At 36.2% G+C, this 25,088-nt stretch overlaps 1 protein-coding gene across 2 annotated transcripts in view; it reads right to left on the bottom strand.

The window, feature by feature from the left end:
• Positions 1-25,088, bottom strand: part of USO1 (USO1 vesicle transport factor) — a 91,812-nt gene that overhangs the window by 50,095 nt on the left and 16,629 nt on the right. Inside the window, exons 2-4 of one of the 2 annotated variants that reach the window (XM_079919173.1) lie at positions 14,259-14,345; positions 14,117-14,181; positions 7,048-7,124 (exon numbers count right to left, since the gene is read on the bottom strand). In XM_079919173.1, coding sequence (XP_079775299.1) covers positions 7,048-7,124; positions 14,117-14,181; positions 14,259-14,345 — 229 coding nt within the window. Of the gene's footprint in view, positions 1-7,047; positions 7,125-14,116; positions 14,182-14,258; positions 14,346-25,088 lie in introns of those variants that run through there. The other variant, XM_079919174.1, reaches the window with a different exon arrangement.

Genomic DNA, 25,088 nt, shown 5'->3' with positions numbered 1-25,088 from the left:
CCTAACCACTGGACCACCAGGGAATTCCCTCAAGTTTTAAAATTATACAGAACATAAATCTTCTTTTGATGATTCAAAAAAATTTTGAGATTCTTGTAAGGTTACTACTAATGAGTATTATCACCAAGATGCAAAAGATGTTTAAAGAAACGTATATCCTATGATATTCCCAGAAACATGCTTGTCTGTAAGCAAATCCTGTTATTGATATTTTACCTTATATCTCTTTCTCATAAAAGTTGCATGCAATCTCCCAAAATAAGTAGTTACTTGAGTTTATGGTTGTTTGGATGCCAAATAAAAATAAATTTCCTGGATTTTTAACATTAGTAAACTATTAATTTTTGCCCTTCAAGTTTAATTTTTTAGATTAATGGTGGCTTCAGAAGAATAGTTTAGGGAAGCCGTCATTATTTCCACTGAAATATTTCCATTATTTCAGGAAAAACAGATAGAGGGGGGCATGAAGGGATGAAAAAAAGTACACTTGAAAGCTATCTACATGTTATCGTCCAATTATTATGTCAAGGGTATTAAGTTAAGGTGGCAAAGGCTTGATGCTACAAAGGTCTAATATTAATCAGAAGGAAGTCTAATACTCAAACATAACTAGCGTGGACTCAAGGGACGATATCTATCATTGATCTGCTTAAAAGATTTCCTGTTGTTCCATTGGGAGCAGACAAAAGCCTGTGCCCTAATTATTCAAACACCTCTGAACGTAAAATTTTGCATGGTACACTGGTTTTCAATGCTCAAAGTTGAATTTACCATGGAGTTGGAAAAAAAACTCAGACTGGTTAAGTAGCAAGAGTGCACACCCTTCCCATTTTATTTGCAAGGTGACATGATGATGGAAAGGGAGATGACAAATTGGAAAAGATATGGAAATTTGGGAGCTAATAAAATCTCCTGAAAATCTCCCTCTTTGGAATCAGCTATGAATAAGAGCCCTGATTCCCATGGTATGGTAAATGCCCTGTATCCAATAAAATTTCACAAGATTCGCTGGGCTAATGAGCCTACCTTGTTTTTACCTACCCTGGAACCCGAACAAATCATGGCTCTGTGGCGGATAGTACCAAGAACAAATACCTAGCCAAATTCTAATGAAATTCTATGGATAAAAAAGCAGATAAAGAAAACTACAAAAAGTGGCCCACATATGTGAAAATAGCTCTCCAAATACATGAGAAATCTATGTTGAAAAGGCAAGTAACTTAACTGTCTCCACCTTAGAACTGTTTCCCTCTAGAAACTACTATCCCAGCAATGCAATGACCTAATTGCGATGCTTTGTAGGGCTATTTTGCATTTGCATATTTTCATATTTATTGCATGAAACAACACTTGGGTATATAATTAATAAAATGCTTTTGAAATATAATTTACTTTACAATGGTTTTTATTTGAGTGGTGTGAATACAGTAGAGAATATAAACTCAACTACAGGGGGCAAGACAGTAATGTATGTAAATGAAGCAGGCCAGGTATAAGACTACAGAAAGGATGGAGAGCACGTGCCCGATCTAAGGAAAGCAGCAGTTACTCAGCTCCAGCTGACTCTGCCGTGGGAGAATGCAGGCCCAGGTGTTGTCGGTCTTCAGATTTTTTTTTTTTAATTTTTTTTTTTTTTTAATTTTTTTGTGTTACGCAGGCCTCTCACTGTTGTGGCCTCTCCCGTTGCGGAGCACAGGCTCTGGACGCGCAGGCTCAGCGGCCATGGCTCCCGGGCCCAGCTGCTCCGCGGCATGTGGGATCCTCCCGGACTGGGGCACGAACCCGTGTCCCCTGCATCGGCAGGCAGACTCTCAACCACTGCGCCACCAGGGAAGCCCAGTCTTCAGATTTTTTTAAAAAGAGAAGTTTAAAATCTAAAAACTGATGCAAAACCTCCAAATTTTTAATATTAAGAACTTATTTATTATTTAAAATACTAAGTGGCCAATCTTGCTTGTAAGACAGATAACGCCCTTGGGCCCAAAGATTGTGACTTCTAGAGAAGAGCTCAAAATAAAATTCATTGACATTTGGGAGAATATTCAAAGACTTGTAAGTTAATCTTAAAAGGAAGGGAGGAAGGGCTTCCCTGGTGGTGCAGTGGTTAAGAATCCACCTGCCGATACAGAGGACACGGGTTCGAGCCCTGGACCGGGAAGATCCCACATGCCGCGGAGCAACTAAGCCCGTGCGCCACAACTACTGAGCCTGTGCTCTACAGCCCGTGCTCCGCAACAAGAGAAGCCACCGCAATGAGAAGCCCGCACACAGCAACAAAGACCCAATGCAGCCAAAAATAAAGAAAGAAAGGGAGGAAAACCATATACAGACTTGATGGATTCTTCCCATGAAATATTTAAAACTGCTGAAATATTTTTATGTGGATAAATACAAACAATTAAGCTGTGGGTTTAAGCCTTGGTTAGCATTTCTCGAAATGCAGGATTGTGTGGCACGTTAACAGGTATCTCATGAAAGCAAGTGCAGGTGTAAAAATGTATCTGGATTAAACAAAATTGAACAGGTTTCTTTACTGCAGGATTCTCAGTATTTACTATAAGAATGTAAATTTTGTGAAGTTTCAGAGCGGGATATACTATGTTACATTTATTTAACTATAGACACCTTTTAATACAGAGAACTCTAGGTCTTTTGTGCTACACTTTAAGGAACACAGGTTTAACCCAAGAAAAAGCTTAATTCAATGTATGCATTGAGCACATGCTAATAACTTAGCAGGAAGTAGACGTAATACTGTACATTCAATTTATTCTGTAGCTATACTGTATAAAATACTATAGCTTAGCAGTATATAATTAAGATCTATGTTTTGAATTGAACTAGTAAAATATGATCCAGTTCCAGGAAGCTACAGCTCCTTCTGGTTTAACACTGTCTACTAAAAAAGTGTTAGTGAGATATACTCTACTTCCTTTAAGTTATAGTCCTAAGACAGCACTTCTGAATTTTAATGTAGAGTCCTACAAAGCTTTGCTAAGTAACTAAAGTAACATACAAAGCTATTTTGATGTAGAAGTAAATTAAGCTAAAACTACTACATTAATTATATCTAAAGGTTGTAAACCAAAACTAGATTCATGAAATATTATATCTTTTTCACATGTAAGCAAAGGTGTGAGACAATTAACCATCCTTTCTCATCCAATATATTTTAAAAATTCTAGAGCTGAGTCTATTTTTTACATCCTATAGCTGATAGGATGATATAGCTGATACTTGGTATACTTATCATAACCTGTAAAAGTAAATGTCCCTTTACTGTAAGATAAATGAAAAATTAAGAATAAAATGGCCCTTTGATATTATAGTGAAAATAAACCTATGACAGGTACATGAAATTAAAGACTGCTTTTTAAAAAGTCCTTATATACCTCTGGAAACATTTCAGGCCTATTTATGTAACTGGCTTTTAACTAAATATTTGTATATACATTTATTCTTCATATGTATTTAGTTGTATTTTTTCCAGCGGTATAAACAATATTAAAAAACATTCTGGGGCTTCCTTGGTGGCGCAGTGGTTGAGGGTCCGCCTGCCGATGCAGGGGACGCGGGTTTGTGCCCCAGTCCGGGAGGATCCCACGTGCCCTGGAGCGGCTAGGCCCGTAAGCCATGGCCGCTGAGCCTGCACGTCCGGAGCCTGTGCTCCGCAATAGGAGAGGCCACAAAAGTGAGAGGCCCGCATACCGCAAAAAGAAACAAAAAACAAAAAATAAACATTCTGGACCTTCTCTTTGGAACTCCACTCCATATCAAGTTCATAACCCATATTATGGAGGACAAAACGGCTTTATAGAAAGAGATATTCTAATAAAAGTAGTCCTATCTCAGAGTGAGGGAATATCAAGTAACCTTCTTTTACACTGTGGTCAATTCGTTAAACAAGTACACCTATTTTTTTTAACATTTGTCTGCATCGTATAAACTAGTTATATAAATTATAAGATTTAATAAAGAATCTAGTCAGAAAATGGTCATAATTTATTAAATCAGAAATCTATGGAATACAAAAAAATGTATCAAAAAAAATCCTGTTACCCTACTTACTAGACAATACTATATAATTTACATGATCACAGGGTTTTCATTTTCTCATCTTTTTAGAAAAGAAAAATGTCACCTACCTCACAGGTTGCTATGAGGATCAAATAAGATAATTGACATAAAAGCACTGTAAAATTTAAAGCTCTATACAAATATGATGAAATAATAATAGAAACAACAGCTACTGATCTGTACTACTCAACAAGGAAATAGCACTGTCACAAGAGTCAAGGCATAATGCTCAATATTATCTGCTTTCAAACAAGGGGTTCAAATTTCACAAAAGGTAATGCTATACAGCTTAATAAGTTAGTTTCTTTGTTAGTTTCTTGTTAGGTATAGGCAATTTTGTTATGTACCATTTTAAACCTACTTTAGAAAAGGATTTTTTCTTCCTCATTTTAAAAAGTTAAGGATCTTACGAAAAATGGTAAAACAAAATAAAATGTGGTTACTTAAATTATGAGGAAAAGAAGTATAATGTTAAAAGTAAATGGAACTTGAAAAGGATCACCAGAAAAAAGAAAGACAGTATTGGTGAGTTTTATAAATTAATATAAAAAATGTCAGTAACCAGACATTATTGTGCATGCATTATTTTAAAGGGACAATATCAACATACAAGTATTCTCTGAACTGGAATACCTTCCAGTTCTTATTGAATATAGGTAAAAATTTATATGTATACATATATATGTATACATTTTCAAATATTATTTTTATTTTTAAATAAACTGCCTCAAAATTTTTTCCCCAGGAAGTATATAAAAAGTAATTCGAATAGATTGTCCTACCAGAGAAAAAGTTTAATTTTGTTAAAATATGCACTAGAATATTTTCTGTTCTGGACAATAGATTTAGTAGCCATAGAAACAATAAATAGTAATATAAGATTATCAAATATTCCTCTTTCATGAAGAAATTCATATATCGTGAAACAAATCTCAAGACTTTTTGTACCAGCCAGAAGAAACTCACTTGACAGTGTCCTTTTATATTATCAGAAATTATGCCTAAAAGCATCATGCATATTAAATGCAATCTTTTACCTTCAACATCATCTGAAAAGGTAGACAGAAATAAATAAAAAGTGGGTGATAAAAAAAAGTTTCTTATGTAATAGTATTCACAATAAAATAAGAGCTTAAAAACATCAAATAAACAATATAATCTCTTGAAAGAAGAGACTCATACTCATTTTACTCAAATCTGAGATATCCTAATAGAGATACAGCATATGCTATAAATGTAGGATTATGAGACATATTTATCAATAAATTGAAGGGTTATTAAAATATCCTCAAGGTAAAGAACTCTAAAATGAAGTTCATTATGGCAGCTAAGAATTATCTTTTGATGAAGCAGTAAAGAGAGAGTATCAATAACAGAACTGAAGGCCACATTTCTCAATATCTAGATTTTAAAAAATTGACTCTTTCAGGCTATTACCCTAACTTCATATTTTAATCTTTCCTAGAAGAAATGATTCTACTACTGTTTCTCCAAAGAATCGTTTATCCTGTTTCATCCAAAGAATCATTTTTAGATGTTGAATTAAAAATAAGGAGCCCAAATACATTAAGAGAAGCAAAAAGTTAAACTTTAAACATTATTAGATTGCAAATTTATAATACAGGAAAACTGCCTAATTGATGCTATATAGTTTTTTAAAACACAAAAATTATCACTACAAACTAGAAAAGAGCTAAATTTTCCATCTGAAACAACTAAGAAGAGTCTTTTTCTTTAATGTTTTCTAACAAGTGTATTGTATCTAATTTTCTCATCTGAGAAATGACTAGGAGAAATAAGTACCTTTACCTTCAAAGTGTGTTCTTGCGTGTACTGCATTTAAGTATTGTCATGTGACTGACAGCCTCTTTTTCCATGGGAACCAAATTATGTTTACTAAAGATTTTCTACTAAAGAAATTAATAAAGTTAAATTGTCAGCTAGATATCACAGAGACATAAAAATTTAAGAAAAAGGATATTCAAGTCTAAGAAATTGTGACTATTCAGGACAATCTAGTTTCAAATGTTCCTACTACTAGTATTTTGTGAAGTTAATATCTACATATATTTCTGTTCTACTTTTATTTCAATAAAATATGTGCAAACTCAATATTATCTACATTTCCTTATGCCTTGTCTACTCAGATTTTGGAAGACCCTATAACTTCCGTCTAAATTAGACTTATAAAATGCATGAATATTGCCCTTCTGATTGTCTAGAAAAATGAAAGACCCACTGTGTCCTCCTACAACAGCCAATGTGATATGAGGAAAGCACTCTTCAACAGCACTGTAAAATGTTACTCAGTGCATGTTTTTACAATAAATGGAACAAAATGTATAGGCCTCCAGTCAAGTATTTCACATGCTGGGAGTTCCCTGGTGGGCCTAGTGGTCAGGATTCCAGGCTTTCACGGCTGTGCCCTGGGTTCAGTCCCAGGTCTGGGAACAGATCCTGGAAGCTGCGTGGTGTGACCAAAACAAAACGAAACAAAACCTTCTAAATTTAAAAAATTGCTGCTCTTTATAAGTTAACATAAGTCTTATGTGAAAAGTTTAAGTATATATCAGGAAAAACCCTCTAACTTCATACTGCTCACCAGGTAACATATAAATAAAATAGTTTGATTTTTAATCAATAGCCAAAAATGATTATTTAATCTAGAGAATACTAATATTCATTCTGCTCAACTAAAATCAATACAAAGAGAGGGAAAAATATTTTTTGAAAAAGAAGAATGTAATTCCATCTCCAAATCACATACAAAGCAATCATCTTAAAGATATTTTTCTGGAACTAAGCCAATGTCTTCCCTTTACTGATGAAAAACAAAAAAAGAAGAAAAAAAGAAGAAAAAAAGAAAAAATCCTTATAAATAAATTTATAAAATAAACTCAACCTTAAACCAGCAAAATTGGCACAATCCAGTTGATTTTATGTACAGAGAACACAGTAAAAGAAACTTACCTACTTCTTCTTCTTCATCATTAGATATTATATTATACAGTGTGTCCAAAGCATAACCTATTATTTCAGAATCCGAACTGGAAGAAAGAAATTATTATACTTATACACTGCTAGTTAGAGTATAGCTGTTATGACCATTTTGTACTCTTATTTAACAAGACTGTAGGAAACATTAATCCCATTTCTGAAAACCTACCCTAAGAAAATATCAGAGTGCAAACTGTAAAGATGTATAAATGTTCATTTTTATTTATAATAGTGAAAAATTAGAAGCAACCTAAATGTCCAATAATTTTTTTAAAAAGTGTGGTAAATCCATACCTATAGCAATTATAAAATGTATTTTTAAAGAATGTTTAATGACATGGTAATTAAAACACCCTTGATTTAGTGCCAGTAGGAAAAAACTGAATATTAACAATTAATGTGCACAATGATCAAATCTAGCAAAAAATATATATATACATTCATGTGTCTATATACATTTTAAGAAAACCTTATAAATAAATTTGTAAAATAAACCCAACTTTAAAACCAGCAAAATTAGTACAAGCCAGGTAATTTTATAAGTCTGTGTGTATGTTTACATATATGCTTTATAATATATATAATCTTTATATAACATATATATGTTTATATAAACATAACATTGTTATCTCTAGTTGGACCTCTAGAATTTGTTTCCCTGATTTATATCTTATTTTCTAAAAAAAAAAAACTTATGGTAAACATGTACTATTTATAATATCAGGAAGTGTAAGATTTTTTTCTTTTTTTCTTTTCTCTTTTGTTTCAGGAAGTATAAGATTTTTTAGTTGTTGATAAACAGACAAATTTTGAAAGCATGATGGAGGATGATGGCATTTAGAGTGAAAAGCAAGAGTGAGATACAGGTCAGAAAGATTCAGTGAATATGAAGAAGTGGCTAGGAGTGAAAGCAAAGATGAGGGACAAAAGGGGTCAGAACTAGAGGATATAAATCTCAAATGAAGTGGGTCTTTTGAATTATTATTATTTATCATTCTTGTTTTTGAGAAATTTTGAGGGACATCTTTTAAGAGACTATTGAGAAAGTAGGAACAGAAGGGAACTTCCTGAAAATGAAAATCCAACAACTAACATATGTAATGGTGAAAGACTAAATGCTTTACCCCTAAGATGAGGAACAAGATAATGATGTCTCTTCCAGCCACTTCTATCCAACATTGAACCTGAGGTTCTAGCTCGAGCAATTAGGCAAGAAAAGGAAATAAAAGGCATACAGATTGGAAAGGAAGAACTAAAACTACACCTATTCCCAGATGACATGATCTTGTACAGAGAAAATCCTAAGGAATCCACTAAAAACCTATTAGAACTAGTAAACAAATTCAGCAAAATTGAAGGACATATGCTCAATATATAAAAAAAAAATCAGTTGTATTTCTGTATACTAGCAATAAACAATCAGAAAATAAAATTAAAAGAACAATTCCATTTAAATAACATAAAAAAGATTTAAATACTTTGGAATAAATTTTACTAAAGTACAAGACTGAAAACTACAAAACACTGTTGAAAGAAATTACCTAAAATTCAAATAAATGAAAAGATAATCTGTGTTCATGAATAGGAAGATGTAATGCTGTTAACATGGTAATATACCCCAACTTGATTTACAGATTCACACAATCCCTATAAAAATCCCAGCTGCCAGCTGATCATAAAATCTGTATGGGAATTCAGTGTATCCAGAATAGCCAAAATAATCTTCAAAAACAAAGTTGAAGGACTCACATTTTCTGATTTCAAAACTTACCGCAAAATTATAGTAATCAAGACTGTGGCACTGGCATAAGAATAGACATAGAGATCAACAGAATAGAGAGCCTAAAAGTAAAGTCTAACATTTATTTCAATTGATTTTTGGCAAGGATGCAAAGACCGTTCAATGAGGAAAGAACAGTCTCTTGAACAAATGGTGCTAGGACAACTAGATATCCACATGCAAAAAACTGAAGCTGGACCCCTACTTCACACCATATACAAAAATTAACTCAAAATGGGATATAAGATCTAAATGTAAGAGCTAACGCTATAAAACTCTTAGAAGAAAACACAGGTACAAATATTCAAAGCATTAGATTAGGCAATGGTTTCTTAGATTTGACACCAAAAGCATAAGCAAGAAAAGATAAAACAGATAAACTGCATTTTGTCAAAATTAAAAACTTTTGTCCTTCAAAGGACACTATCAAGAAAATGTCCTTTGGGGCTTCCCTGGTGGCGCAGTGGTTAAGAATCCACCTGCCAATGCAGGGGACACGGGTCTGAGCCCTGGTCCAGGAAGATCCCACATGTGGCAGAGCAGCTAAGTCTGTGCACAACTACTGAAGCCTGCACGCCTAGAGCCCATGCGCCGAAACAAAGAGAAGCCACCGCAATAAGCCTGTGCACCGTAATGAAGAGTAGCCCCCACTCATCGCAACTAAAGCCTTCGTGCAGCAACGAAGACCCATCGCAGCCAAAAAAAAAAAAAAAAAAAATACAATAAATAAATTAAAAGAAAAAAAAGTGTCCTTTGACGACCCAAAGAATGGGAAAAAAAATATTTGCAAATCATGTTAAGGGACTTGTATCCAGAATGTATACATACAATTGAATAATAAAAAGACAAGTAACCAAATTAATAGCAGGCAAAAGACTTAGACATTTCTCTAAAAAAGATATACAAGGGGACTTTCTCGGTGGTCCAGTGGTTAAGATTACACGCTTCCACTGCAGGCGGCCCGGGTTCAATCCCTGGTCAGGGACCTAAGATCCCACATGCCTCGGGGCCAAAAATAATAATTAAAAAAATTAAAAAGATACACAAATGGTAAATAAGTACATGAAAAGATACTCAACATCATTAGTCATTAGGTAAATACAAATCAAAACCAAAATAAGATGCCAAGTTCACCCACTAGGATGGCCATTTTAAAAAAGGGACAATAACAAGTGTTGGTGAGGAGAAATTGTACCTTTATACACTTCAGATGAAGATATAAAATGGTGCAGCCTCCATGCAAGAGTTTGGCAATTTCTTAAAAAGTTAAACCACATGACTCAACAATTGCATTCCTTTGTATAAAACATATGTTCACACAAAAACTAGTACACAAATGTTCATAATAACGTTATTCGTAACAGCCAATAAACAGAAATATCCCAAATGTCTGTCAACAGAAGAATGGATAAACAAAAATGGTATATCCATACAATGGAATATTATTCAGACAGAAAAGGGATGAAATACTAATACATGTTATAACACGGATGGACCTTGAAATATTATGCTAAGTGGAAGCAGACAGACATAAAAGCCACACATTGTATGATTCCATTTACATGAAATGTCCAAAACAGTCAAATTTATATAGACACAAAGGAGATTGGTGGCTGCTAGGCACTGCGGGAGGAGGGAATAGGCAATGACAACTAATGGATACTGGATTTCTTTTGAAGTGATGAAAATGTTCTAGAATTAGATAGCGGTGATAGTTGCACAACTTTGTGAATATACTAAAACCATTGAAATGTACACTTAAAAAAAAACAACAAAAAACTGCTGAGGTGTCATGGTTTGGAAACAGTTTCCATCAGACAACTTTCAGGCCCTGAGTGTGGGACTTGGGAGAACTAGCAGTCTCTCCTCAAGATGGCTATAAGAGAAGCAGACCCATGGACAGATGGAGAGTTTCAAGCCAGGCCAAGAAAGGGAACGCAACTCTCTGTGATGTAGCCAGGCATGAAGGGGATTCAGCTGAAGGATTCTGAGAGTGTTAGTTAGGCCAAGAGCAGAAGCATAAAAGAGTAATGAAGATGAGAAGTGGAAAGAGATGGCTGCAGAATATAGACCTTTGCAATCAATGAAGTTAAGAAAACACTCACAGAACATTTTGAGAACAGAAGATAACAGATAAGTATTGGAAGCAAATGGAAAGGGAATTTAGCACAAGAGAAGGAATGAAACACAAGAAGGCTCAGAGAAGTTTGGCTTTGTTTGTTGCCTAAGGGTCATAATAAAACACCCATCAGCCTCTAACGTGATCAATTATTAGTTCACACATTCACCAGGCTATGTGGTATACCTTATTTCTAAACATGGTGCCTGGCACATAGTAAATGTGCTATAAATGTTTTAAAAAATATATTTCTTAACCTTTATATCAAGAGTATCTACACATTTATTTTCTACTGTGCACTAAAAATGACAATAAGGGCCACTTTACATAGAGGTAGATTCTGTTTTCCATATCAAGATGTTAGTCGTTTCATTACCAACTTTATAAGACTCAGTGAGAAAATGTATACATAAAGACACATGAAATAAAAAAAAGAAAAATTATATGTATGTATAATAATCACACTGAAGTTTTTTTGACCTAAGGCCCATTTTGTCATAACTTGGAATACTGTTTAAAGCAGGTAACTAACTTGGGTTATTTTATTAGTTTTCTACTGATGCTGTAATAAATTACCACAAACTCAGTGGCTTATATAATACAAATATAGTACCTTACTGTTCTGGAAGTCAGAGGTCTGAAATGGGTCTCACTGGACTAAAATCAAGGTCTCACCAGGGCTGCCTTCCTTTCTGATGGCTTTAAGGGGAGAATCCATTTCCTTGCCTTTTCCAGTTCTAGAGGCCTCCTTTCATCTTTAAAGCCAGCAAAGACAGGTTGAGATCTTCTCATATCACCTCATTCTGACCTCCTCTTCTGCATTCCTCTTCTAGTTTTAAGAAGCCTCAGGATTATACTGGGCCCACTTGGATAACCCAACATAATCTCTCCTATCTCAAAATCCATAACCTAATCATATCTTCAAAGTCCCTTTGCCATCTAAGGTAACATTCATAGGCTGTGCTGATAGCATATAAATATCTTTGGGGGAACCATTACTCTGCCTACTGCAGCTGCCCACTCTGGTGTTAATAAAACAGAGAGTCCCGACATATCCAGTGGATTTATTCAAACACATTAGAATTAGTTGGATATGAAAGGTAGCCAATGTGGGTCACACTGAGGAGGATAGAAAAGGTTCTAATTGGTATGAACAAGCAGCTGGGCATTGCTGAAATATAATTTAAAAAGGGGTTATGAGGTTCGACAAGCAGCATCTTGATCTTTAAAAAGCTTATATGCTTTGCTTTGAGGAACTTGGACTTCACACTGCATGGAGCTGTGAAATACATTAAATAGGTGAGTGATAGAAGATTTACATTTCAGACAGAAATGTAAATGAAATGAAATTCTTGAAATGAATGGAAGGACAAAGAGATCAGAGGCAAAGAATACAGTTTGAGGTGGTGGTGTTTTTTTTCTTTTTTAAATTTATTTATTTATTTATTTTTGGCTGTGTTGGGTCTTCGTTTCTGTGCAAGGGATTGCTCTCGTCGCTGGGAGCGGGGGCCACTCTTCATCGCGGTGCACGGGCCTCTCACTATCGTGGCCTCTCTTGTTGCGGAGCACAGGCACCAGACGCGCAGGCTCAGTAGTTGTGGCTCACGGGCCCAGCTGCTCCGCGGCGTGTGGGATCTTCCCAGACCAGGGCTTGAACCCGTGTCCCCTGCATTGGCAGGCGGATTCTTAACCACTGTGCCACCAGGGAAGCCCGTGGTGGTTTTAAAATATGTCAAAAAACCCTCTTTGATACAGCTCCTTTCAAAAGGTGGACCCTAATTCTCCTCTTTTTAAGTGTAGGCTGTCTTTATTTACTTGCGTCTAATAAAATGTGATGGGATTGATGATATGTGACTTCTGAGACTAAGTCCTACAAGGCATTGTGGCTTTGTTCTCTCTCTAGGATCACCTGCTCTGGGAGAAGCCAGTTCCCATATCATGAGGATGCTCAAGCAGCCCTACAGAGAGAGCAACAAGGTGAGGTACTGAGGCCTCTTGCCAACAGCAGTGTTAGTGAGCCATCTTGGAATCAGATACTCCAGCCCCAGTCAGGCCTTCAGATAACTGTACTCCTGGCTGACATCCTGCATGCAACCTCATGAGAGACCCTGAGCCAGACCACCTAGCTAAGCCACTTCTGAATTCCTGATCCACAGAAACTGTGACATTAATATTTGTTATTTTGAGCCAGTAAGTTTTGAGGTAATATGTTATGCAGCAATAGATAACTAATACAGCGGCTATGTAAATGGCTTAAGTGATTAATATTGAGAGCCAGAACTAAGACCAACAATGGAAATCAAGAAAATTCACGGATTCCAGCTTCTTTTTTGTCTGGATGGGCATAATGCGTAAAGGAGAGGGATAAGTTCAGCACAAATCCTCCAGTTTCCTGTTTTAATGGAAAGGTGCTAACTGGGATGAACTTGGGTCAAAAGGCAGTTGAAGTGGATTGGGTGGGTAGGGGGGATGTGTGGAATAGGAGTAGGACAACTAGAGACAAATTAACTTTTGAACATTTATAATTTAAGATACCTCTGAGAGCTCTTGATATGGTAGAGAAGTCTGTTGAACAGCTAAAGCTTTAGGATATATTTATTAACTAGGGGTAAGATTTGAAAGTTATTCATGTATAGTTGTTAATTAAAACCAAAGAGGCAGATACTCTCTTAAAGAGAAATTGAAAGAGCAAAAATTACGCTGAGTGATTTTTCCCTTAAGACATCATTCTATTAGTACAGTTTATTTCTCTCCCCGCAAAAACAAAGTCTGGATAATTGATATACCATAATATTCATATTATATTATAGAACAGTACATTATAGTATATCTGAATGAAAATCAACACATTCATTTGGTCAATTCAAACTCCAAATTTTAAGCCTTTAATTAGCAGTAATTTCATTATATTTTTATATAATGGAAAACTTTCAACCCCTGAAGGTTGAGATTATGTCTGTCCTAATGCTTAATTAGCACAGTGGTTTGCACCTAGTATCCAATAACTGTTTACTGAAATGACAACTGAAAGTAAAAACTTAATAGCCTTAACATGTCAATCATTTCTGGAATAGTGACTGTAAAACAAATTAATTAAAATTTCAAAAAAAATTAGGGAGAAAAATCATTAAGTAGAGACATACCGATCTGTTTGTAAAACATGGATAAGATGTTCCATAGCTTGAATACCCACTTCCAAGCGATATTTCTGCACAAAAGAAAAATGTTATTTAAGTAACTAATATCCAACTTAATAAACCTAATAACTGATAAAGTGTTACAGACCTTAGATAATGATTTGAGAGCACGCACAGCATTTCTTCGATCATCCAGTAAAGTAGATGAAGCTACTCTATCACAAAGCTTTTGAATCTGTCAGGGAAAAATGAAATAGCATTAATAGAATAAAAAGAACAAAAAGGAAACATGAAATTTCCCCCCAAATTTATACATTTGGAAAAAAATCAATAAATGGGATGTCATGGAAATAGTCTTTTCACAAATCAAAATAACTAGGTAGTAGTATAATCTTGTTACAGAGATCAAATAGATTTTTCACAGAGACTTGAAAAATGGAAGTGGTGTAAGAGAAGTCAAATAAAGTAAGTCATATAAATTGAGGAATTAGGAGAAGTTAGTAGAACCAGAGCTTTCTAAACATATCTATTACAGCTGTTTGAACCAAGAGGGTTGCATAATCCATTAGGGTTACGGTATATGATGGGAAGTTAACAAAAAAAAATTAAAATAACGATTGTTTCCATCATAACTTCACCCTAACGTTTCCACTATATATTTGAACGAGAAAAGTCAGAACTGTTTATCAAAAATTTAAAGTGTGCCTCAAAATTTAGAAGGGTGAAATGTTCCAAGCTTTTAATAAATTTGCAGGAATTAAAACTTGAACTGAACTTTAAAATAAACCTTGGAGCATTATTTACAATAGGAAAAAATTGGAAACAACTGTCCATCAAGAGAAGAAAAACTAAATAAATTGTGGTACATTCTTCAGTTAAATACTATGCAGCTACTCAAAAAAATTAACTGTACTGACATGAAAATACTGTGATTTAATAAATAGTGGGGAAAAAAGAGCAAATGGTAAAACTATATGTAAATTGTGAGTCCACTGTAGTAAAAGTACCAAACTGTATGTGTATGTAAAATTGCATTAAAAAAGAATTTGGAAACTAAAAACTATAAAACCTTCTAGAAGAAAGCACTAGAGAAAATCCTCGTGACTTTAAAGTAGGCAAAGTTTTCTCAGACACATACTAAGAGTATAACTGATAAAAGAAAAACATGGTAGTTTGGACTTCATCACTCCTGTTCTTCAAGAGACAGTGTTAAGAGAATGAAAAGACAAGCCACAGAATAGATGAAAATACTTGGAAAACATCTGATAAAGAACGGTTTTTAAAACCACTATACTCAGGTGCTTTACAGCTCTAACAGTTTGTTACTATTTTATTATTATTTATTCCTTAATGACAGTTCTTAGTAAGATTCTATAAATATGAGTTTGGCATAGCACAAACTTTTGCATCCTATGTATTGAAATTAATGGCTTAAATACATATAGTGTTTTCCAAATTATGTTCTATAGACTTCCAGTGTCCCAGAAGATATCAACAGACTTCCTATGATCACAGAACCAGTAGGAAACACAAGGTTATACAAAATTAAATATGTTGGGCTTCCCTGGTGGCGCAGTGGTTAAGAATCCACCTGCCAATGCAGGGGACGAAGGTTCGAGCCCTGGTCCGGGAAGATCCCACATGCCGCAGAGCAGCTAAGCCCATGTGCCACAACTACTGAAGCCCGCGCACCTAGAGCCCATGCTCCGCCACAAGAGAAGCCACTGCAATGAGAAGCCCGCGCACTGCAGCGAAGAGTAGCCCCCGCAAGCCAGCACGCACTGACGAAGACCCATCGCAGCCAAAAATAAATAAATAAATTTATTTAAAAAAAAATTAAATATGTTTCTGCACTGCAGGATTTCTAAAAGTCTTTACTATGCTGATTTGAATTTCTTCATACTGCAAATGCAGTATGTCAACCCAGCTTAGCTTTACGTTTTGATTTAATTCATTCTACCTACTCACATTTTGAAATTATTCCTACCTTAAATTGTATTTACTTCATAGTAATTATATCGACTTTCCAAAATGAAAATAATAAAGTTTTCGCTTTATTAAATAACTGGTTGATAGTTTTTCTACTACAATTTTTTTTTTACCATGAAAAAAACTACATAAATATCTCCTGAGAAGAGATAAATCTCAGAACTCTCAGCTTAAAAGAATTTCTCAAGCCAAAAAGAGTTCTCCTGAGTATGAGTATAATTTCTTCTACTTGGGTCTTGTACATCATTTGTTTTTAATTTTTTAATTTTATTTTTTTATACAGCAGGTTCTTATTACTCATCAATTTTATACACATCAGTGTATACATGTCAATCCCAATCGCCCAATTCAGCACACCACCATCACCATCACCATCCCCCCCCCCGCGGCTTTCCCTCCCTTGGTATCCATACGTTTGTTCTCCACACCTGTGTCTCAACATCTGCCCTGCAAACCGGTTCATCTGTACCATTTTTCTAGGTTCCACATACATGCGTTAATAGACGATATTTGTTTTTCTCTTTCTGACTTACTTCACTCTGTATGACAGTCTCTAGATCCATCCACGTCTCAACAAATGACCCAATTTCGTTCCTTTTTATGGCTGAGAAATATTCCACTGTATATATGCACCACAACTTCTTTATCCATTCATCTGTGAACGGGCATTTAGGTTGCTTCCATGACCTGGCTATTGTAAATAGTGCTACAGTGAACATTGGGGTGCATGTGTCTTTTTGAATTATGGTTCTCTGAGTATATGCCCAGTAGTGGGATTGCTGGATCACATGGTAATTTTATTTTTAGTTTTTTAAGGAACCACCATACTGTTCTCCATAGTGGCTGTATCAATTTACATTCCCACCAACAGTGCAAGAGGGTTCCCTTTCCTCCACACGCTCTTCAGCATTTGTTGTTTACAGATTTTCTGATGATGCCCATTCTAACTGGTGTGAGGTGATACGTCATTGTAGTTTTGATTTGCATTTCTCTAGTAATTAGTGATGTTGAGCAACTTTTCATGTGCTTCTTGGCCATCGGTATGTCTTCTTTGGAGAAGGTCTATTTAGGTCTTCTGCCCATTTTTGGATACGGTTGTTTGTTTCTTTAATATTGAGGTGCATGAGCTGTTTATGTATTTTGGAGATTAATCCTTTGTCCGTTGATTCGTTTGCAAATATTTTCTCCCATTCTGAGGGTTGTCTTTTCGTCTTGTTTACGGTTTCCTTTGCTGTGCAAAAGCTTTGAAGTTTCATTAGGTCTCATTTGTTTATTTTTGTTTTTATTTCCATTACGCTAGGAGGTGGATCAAAAAAGATCTTGCTGTGATTTATGTCAAAGACTGTTCTTCCTATGTTTTCCTCTAAGAGTTTTATAGTGTCCAGTCTTACACTTAGGTCCCGAATCCATTTTGAGTTTATTTTTGTGTATGGTGTTAGGGAGTGTTCTAATTTCATTCTTTTAAATGTAGCTGTCCAGTTTTCCCAGAACCACTTATTGAAGAGGCTGTCTTTTCTCCATTGTATATCCTTGCCTCCTTTGTCATAGATTAGTTGACCGTAGGTGCATGCGTTTATCTCTGGGCTTCCTATCCTGTTCCATTTATCTATATTTCTGTTTTTGTGCCAGTACCATATTGTCGATTACTGTAGCTTTGTAGTATAGTCTGAAGTCAGGGAGCCTGATTCCTCCAGCTCCGTTTTTTTCCCTCAAGACTGCTTTGGCAATTCGAAGTCTTTTGTGTCTCCATACAAATCTTAAGATTTTTTGTTCTAGTTCCCTAAAAAATGCCATTGGTAATTTGATAGGGATTGCATTGAATCTGTAGATTGCTTTGGGTAGTATAGTCATTTTCACAATATTGATTCTTCCAATCCAAGAATATGGTGTATCTCTTGATCTGTTGGTATCACCTTTAATTTCTTTCATCAGTGTCTTACAGTTTTCTGCATACAGGTCTTTTGTCTCCCTAGGTAGGTTTATTCCTAGGTATTTTATTCTTTTTGTTGCAGTGGTAAATGGGAGTGTTTCCTAATGTCTCTTTCAGATTTTTCATCATTAGTGTATAGGAATGCAAGAAATTTCTGTGCACTAATTTTGTATCCTGCAAATTTACCAAATTCACTGATTAGCTCTAGTAGTTTTCTGGTGGCATTTTTAGGATTCTCTATGTATAGTATCATGTCATCTGCAAACAGTGACAGTTTTACTTTTTTCCCAGTTTGTATTCCTTTTATTTCTTTTTCTTCTCTGATTGCCGTGGCTAAGACTTCGAACTAAGTTGAATAATAGTGGTGAGAGGGGACATCCTTGTCTTGATCCTGATGTTAGAGGAAATGCTTTCCGATTTTCACCAGTGAGGGTTTCCCTGGTGGCGCAGTGGTTGAGAGTCCGCCTGCTGATGCAGGGGACACGGGTTCGTGCCCCGGTACAGGAAGATCCCAGATGCCGCAGAGCGGCTGGGCCCGTGAGCCATGGCCGCTGAGCGTGCGCGTCCTGAGCCTGTGCTCTGCAACGGGAGAGGCCACAACAGTGAGAGGCCTGCGTAGCGCAAAAAAAAAAAAAAAAAAAAAAAAAAAATTTCACCACTGAGAATGATGTTTGCTGTGTGTCTGCCGTATATGGCCTTTATTATGTTGAGGTGTGTTCCCTCTGTGCCCACTTTCTGTAGAGTTTTTATCAAAAATCGGTTTTGAATTTTGTTGAAAGCTTTCTCTGCATCTATTGAGATGATCATATGGTTTTTATTCTTCAATCTATTAATATGGTGTATCACATTGATTGATTTGCGCATACTGAAGAATCTTTGCATCCCCGGGATAAATCCCACTTGATCATGGTGTATGATCCTTTTAACCTGTTGTTGGATTCTGTTTGCTAGTATTTTGTTGAGGATTTTTGCATCTATATTCACCAGTGATATTGGTACCTAATTTTCTTTTTTTGTAGTATCTTTGCCTGGTTTTGGTATCAGGGTGGTGGTGGCCTCATAGAATGAGTTTGGGAGTGTTCCTTCATCTCCAATTTTTTGGAAGAGTTTGAGAAGGATGGGTGTTAGCTCTTCTCTACATGTTTGATAGAATTCACCTCTGAAGCCATCTGGTCCTGGACTTTTGTTTCTTGGAAGATTTTTAATCACAGTTTCAATTTCATTACTTGTGATTGTTCTGTTCATATTTTCTGTTTCTTCATGGTTCAGTCTTGGAAGGTTATACCATTCTAAGAATTTGTCCATTTCTTCCAGGTTGTGCATTTTATTGGCATAGAGTTGCTTGTAGTAGTCTCTTAGGATGCTTTGTATTTCTGCGGTCTGTTGTAACTTCTCCTTTTTCAATTCTAATTTTCTTGATTTGAGTCCTCTCTTTTTCTTGATGAGTCTGGCTAATGGTTTATCAATTTTGTTTATCTTCTCAAAGAACCAGCTTTTAGTTTTATTGATCTTTGCTACTGTTTTCTTTGTTTCTATTTCATTTATTTCTGCTCTGATCTTGATGATTTCTTTCCTTCTGGTAACTTTGGGTTTTCTTTGCTCTTCTTTCTCTAGTTCCTTTAGGTGTAAGGTTAGATGGTTTATTTGAGATTTTTCTTGTTTCTTAAGGTAGGCTTGTATAGCTATAAACTTCCCTCTTAGAACTGCTTTTGCTGAATCCCATTGGTTTTGGATTGTCATGTTTTCATTGTCATTTGTCTCTAGGTATTTTTTCATTTCCTCTTTGATTTCTTCAGTGATCTCTTGGTTATTTAGTAACGTATTGTTTAGCCTCCATGTGTTTGTGTTATTTACATTTTTTTCCCTGTAATTCATTTCTAATTTCATAGCGTTGTGGTCAGAAAAGATGCCTGATATGATTTCAGTTTTCTTAAATTTACTGATTTTTGACCCAAGATGTGATCTATCCTGAAGAATGTTCCGTGCGCCCTTGAGAAGAAAGTGTAATCTGCTGTTTTTGGATGGAATGTCCTATAAATATTCATTAAATCTATCTTGTCTATTGTGTCATTCAAAGCTTCTGTTTCCTTATTTGTTTTCATTTTGGATGATCTGTCCATTAGTGTAAGTGAGGTGTAAAAGTCCCCACTATTACAGTGTTACTGTTGATTTCCTCTTTTAGAGCTGTTAGCAGTTGCCTTAGGTGTTGACGTGCTCCTATGTTGGGTGCATATATATTTATAATTGTTATATCTTCTTGGATTGTTCCCTTGATCAGTATGTAGCGTCCTTCCTTGTCTCTTGTAACATTCTTTATTTTAAAGTCTATTTTATCTGATATTAGTATTGCTACTCCAGCTTTCTTTTGATTTCCATTGGCATGGAATATCTTTTTCCACCCCCTCACTTTCAGTCTGTATGTGTCCCTAGGTCTGAAGTGGGTCTCTTGTAGACAGCACATAGATGGGTCTTGTTTTTGTATCCATTCAGCCAGTCTTTGTCTTTTGTTTGGAGCAATTAACCCTCTCTCGTTTAAGGTAATCATCGATATATATGTTCCTATGACCATTTTCTTAATTGTTTTGTGTTCGTTTTTGTAGGACCTTTTCTTCTCTTGTGTTTCCCACTTAGAGAAGTTCCTTTAGCATTTGTTGTAGAGCTGGTTTGGTGGTGCTGAATTACCTTAGCTTTTGCTTGTCTGTAAAGATTTTGATTTCTCCATCGAATCTGAATGAGATCCTTGCCGGGTAGAGTAATCTTGGTTGTAGGTGCTTCCCTTTCATCACTTTAAGAATATCATGCTGGGCTTCCCTGGTGGCGCAGTGGTTGAGAGTCCACCTGCCGATGCAGGGGACACAGGTTCGTACCCTGGTCCGGGAAGATCCCGCATGCCGCGGAGCAGCTGGGCCCGTGAGCCATGGCCGCTCAGCCTGCGCGTCCAGAGCCTGTGCTCTGCAACGGGAGAGGCCACAACAGTGAGAGGCCCGCAGACAACAACAACAACAACAAAAGAATATCATGCCACTCCCTTTTGCCTTGTAGAGTTTTTGCTGAGAAATCAGCTGTTAACTTTATGGGAGTTCCCTTGTATGTTGTCATTTTTGCCTTGCTGCTTTCAATAATTTTTCTTTGTCTTTAATTTTTGCCAATTTGATTACTATGTGTCTCGGTGTGTTTCTCCCTGGGTTTATCCTGTATGGGACTCTCTGCGTTTCTTGGACTTGGGTGACTATTTCCTTTCCCATGTTAGGGAAGTATTCACATATAATCTCTTCAAATATTTTCTCAGGTCCTTTCTCTCTCTTTTCTCCTTCTGGGGCCCCTATAATGTGAATGTTGTTGTGTTTAATGTTGTCCCAGAGGTCTCTTAGGCTGTCTCCATTTCTTTTCATTCTTTTTTCCTTATTCTGTCACGCAGCAGTGAATTCCACCATTCTGTCTTCCAGGTCACTTATCCGTTCTTCTGCCTCAGTTATTCTGCTACTGATTCCTTCTAGTGTATTTTTCATTTCAGTTATTGTAATATTCATCTCTGTTTGTTTGTTCTTTAATTCTTCTAGGAGTTCGTTCTTTAATTCTTCTAGGTCTTTGTTAAACATTTCTTGCATCTTCTTGATCTTTGCCTCCATTCTTTTTCCGAGGTCCTGGATCATCTTCACTATCATTATTCTGAATTCTTTTTCTGGAAGGTTGCCTATCTCCACTTCATTTAGTTGTTTTACTGGGATTTTATCTTGTTCCTTCATTTGGTAGATAGCCCTCTGACTTTTCATCTTGTCTATCTTTCTGTGAACGTGGTTTTTGTTCCACAGGCTGCAGGATTGTAGTTTTTCTTGCTTCTCAGGTCTTGTACATCTTTTGATAATTTTTTTTGTTAGGTAGTTTAGAGGTACCTAAAAAATAGGAAGGGATTTCCTGCTTTTTCCTAGCCCTAAACCTCAAGCACTGGTTCTAAATCTGAGATTCCCATCTTGCTTAGAGTACTTCATCCCAGTACCCTGTAATGCTTGAATTTTAGTATCAGCCCCATCTTTGGTTGGTGTACAGACAGACTTGTGTCAGAATACAAACTTCCATGTCTAAAAGCTCTTTAATCATCAGCTGTTGAAGGTGGCTATTTAATCTGGGGGAGACACTTAGCTTTAGGAATATTGAAGGGAGATGATCATAATCCTAGAGTTTGGGGGTTTGCTTTGTTTTCACTTTCAATCTTTTATTTTGTGTTCTAACATGCTAACATTTAAGCCTTGTTAATTTTTTTGTGGTGGGGGGGCTGCACTGTGTGGCATTGTGGGATCTCATTTCCTGGTCCAGGGATCAAACCCACGCCCCCTGCATTGGAAGCATGGAGTCTTAACCACTGGACCGCCAGGGAAGTCCCGAGCCTTGTTAATTTTTTTAAAATGCTTTAAGATATACACAAAGATAATAATTTCGGCATCATGAAGATAAATCTTCAATATAAGTTAAAATAGCAATGATGTTATTTTTCATCTATCAGTCTCACAAAAATTAAACTAATACTACCATATATTAATACTATATGATTCCATTTTTATAACTCAGAAAACCAAGCAAAACTAATCTAAGCTATCAGAAGTCAGGATGGTGGTTGTTCATGGGGGTGGGCAGTGAGTGGAAGCACAAAAGGGACTTCTAGGGTGCTGGTAATGTCCTGTTCCTTGATCTGGGTGCTGGATACATAGGTGTGTTCAGGTTATGAGGTTTATGCATATGACACGTGTACTTTTCTATATCTTCAATAAAATGATTTTAAAAACAACTATACAGGATAGAGAAAGACACAGATTAATGAACTGGCTTATATTCCATCAGATGGAAAGTAACCTAAAAACGTGTCAATTTGGCAAAAACTATTACAACTTAAAATGTTCATACCCTTTCCACCAGGCATTCTTATTTCTAGGAACTTATCCTTTAAAAACATGCCCACAGGGGGCTTCCCTGGTGGTGCAGTGGTTAAGAAGCTGCCTGCCAATGCAGGGGACATGGTTCAAGCCCTGGTCCATGAAGGTCCACATGCCCAGAACAACTAACCCCGTGAGCCACAACTACTGAGCCCATGCACCACAACTACTGAAGCCTGTGCACCTAGAGCCTATGCCCTGCAACAAGAGAAGCCACTGCAATGAGAAGTCCGCGCACCGCAACGAAGAGTGGCCCCCACTTGCTGCAACTAGAGAAAGTCTGCACGCAGGAACGAAGACCCAACGCAGCCAAAAACAAAGAAAACAAAATGCCCACAAATACACAATGTTATATACTAGAATGTTCTTTGTAGCATTATTTTTAAGAGCTAAAAAATAAATCTAGCTTCCATCACATAAGGATATAATAAATAAGAAGTCTGTAACACTGATGAGGTCCCTTACCAAACCATGCTGGCACCCTGATCTCAGACTTCCAGACTCCAGAACTGTGAGCAATAAATTTATGCTGTTTATTGGGGAAAAAAAGAAAGGGCGGATGGAATCTAAAGGTTCATCCACCAATCAGAAAACAGTTAACTAACATATAGTACACATACACTATGCAATTAATCAAATGAGTAAAGCAGATCCATATGCACTGACATGAAAAGATGTCCAAGATACATTAAGTGAAAAAAGAAAACAGTTAATAGTATATTTAACATGAGCTCATTTTGGTTTAAAACTATACCATTAATAAACTATGTGAATACTATAAAATTCTTAGAGGAAAACATAGGCAGACACTGTCTGACATAAATTGCAGGAAGATCTTTTTTGATCCACCTCCTAGAGCAATGAAAATAAAAATAAACAATGAAAATATGAAAATAAACTAATTAAACTTAAACGCTTCTGCACAGCAAAGGAAACCATAAACAGAATGAAAAGACAACCTACAGAATGGGAGAAAATATTTACAAACAGAGCAACTGACAAGAAATTAATCTTTAAAATATACAAACAGCTCATACAGCTCAATGGCAAACAAAACAAAACAATCCCAAATCACAAAATAGGCAGAAGATCTAAACAGACGTTTCTCCAAAGAAGACATCGAGATGCCCAAAAAGCACATGAAAAGCTGCAATATCACTAATTCCTAGAGAAATGCAAATCAAAACTACAATGAGGTATCACCTGACACCAGTCAGAATGGCCATCATCAAAAAATCTACAAACAATAAATGCTGGAGAGAGTGTGGAGAAAAGGGAAACCTCCTACACTGTTGGTGGGAATGTAAATTGGTCCAACCATTATGGAGTACAGTATGGAAGTTCCTTAAAAAACTAAAAATAGGGCTTCCCTGCTGGCGCAGTGGTTGAGAGTCTGCCTGCCGATGCAGAGGACACGGGTTCGTGCCCCGGTCCGGGAAGATCCCACATGCCGCGGGGCGGCTGGGCCTGTGAGCCATGGCCGCTGAGCCTGCGCGTCCGGAGCCTGTGCTCCACAACGGGAGAGGCCACAACAGTGAGAGGCCCACATACAGAAAACAAACAAACAAACAAACAAAAACTAAATATAGAGCTACCATATGACTCAGCAATCCCACTCCTGGGCATATATCCAGAGAAAACCATAATTTGAAAAGATACATACACCCCAGTGTTCACTACAGCACTATTTACAATAGCCAAGACATGGAAGCAACCTAAATGTCCATCAACAGAGGAATGGATAAAGAAGATGTGGTATATATATATATATATATATATAGAGAGAGAGAGAGAGAGAGAGAGAGAGAGAGAGAGAGAGAGAGAGAGAGGGAGAGAGAGAGGGAGGAAGATTATTCAGCCATAAAAAAGAATGAAATAATGTCATTTGCAGCAACATGGATGGACCTAGAGATTGTCATACTGAGTGAAGTAAGTCAGACAGAGAAAGACAAATATCATATGATATTGCTTATATGTGCAATTTAAAAAAATGATACAAATGAAATTGTTTACAAAACAGAAATAAAGTCACAGATGTAGAAAACAAACTTATGGTTACCAGGGGGCGGGAAAGATGGGAGAGGGAAAAATTGGGAGATTGGGATTGACATATACACACTACTATATATAA

Source organism: Stenella coeruleoalba (genome assembly GCF_951394435.1).
Source record: "Stenella coeruleoalba genome assembly, chromosome: 4".
Lineage (NCBI taxonomy): Eukaryota > Metazoa > Chordata > Mammalia > Artiodactyla > Delphinidae > Stenella > Stenella coeruleoalba.
This window is presented reverse-complemented; position numbering and strand designations above follow the sequence as displayed.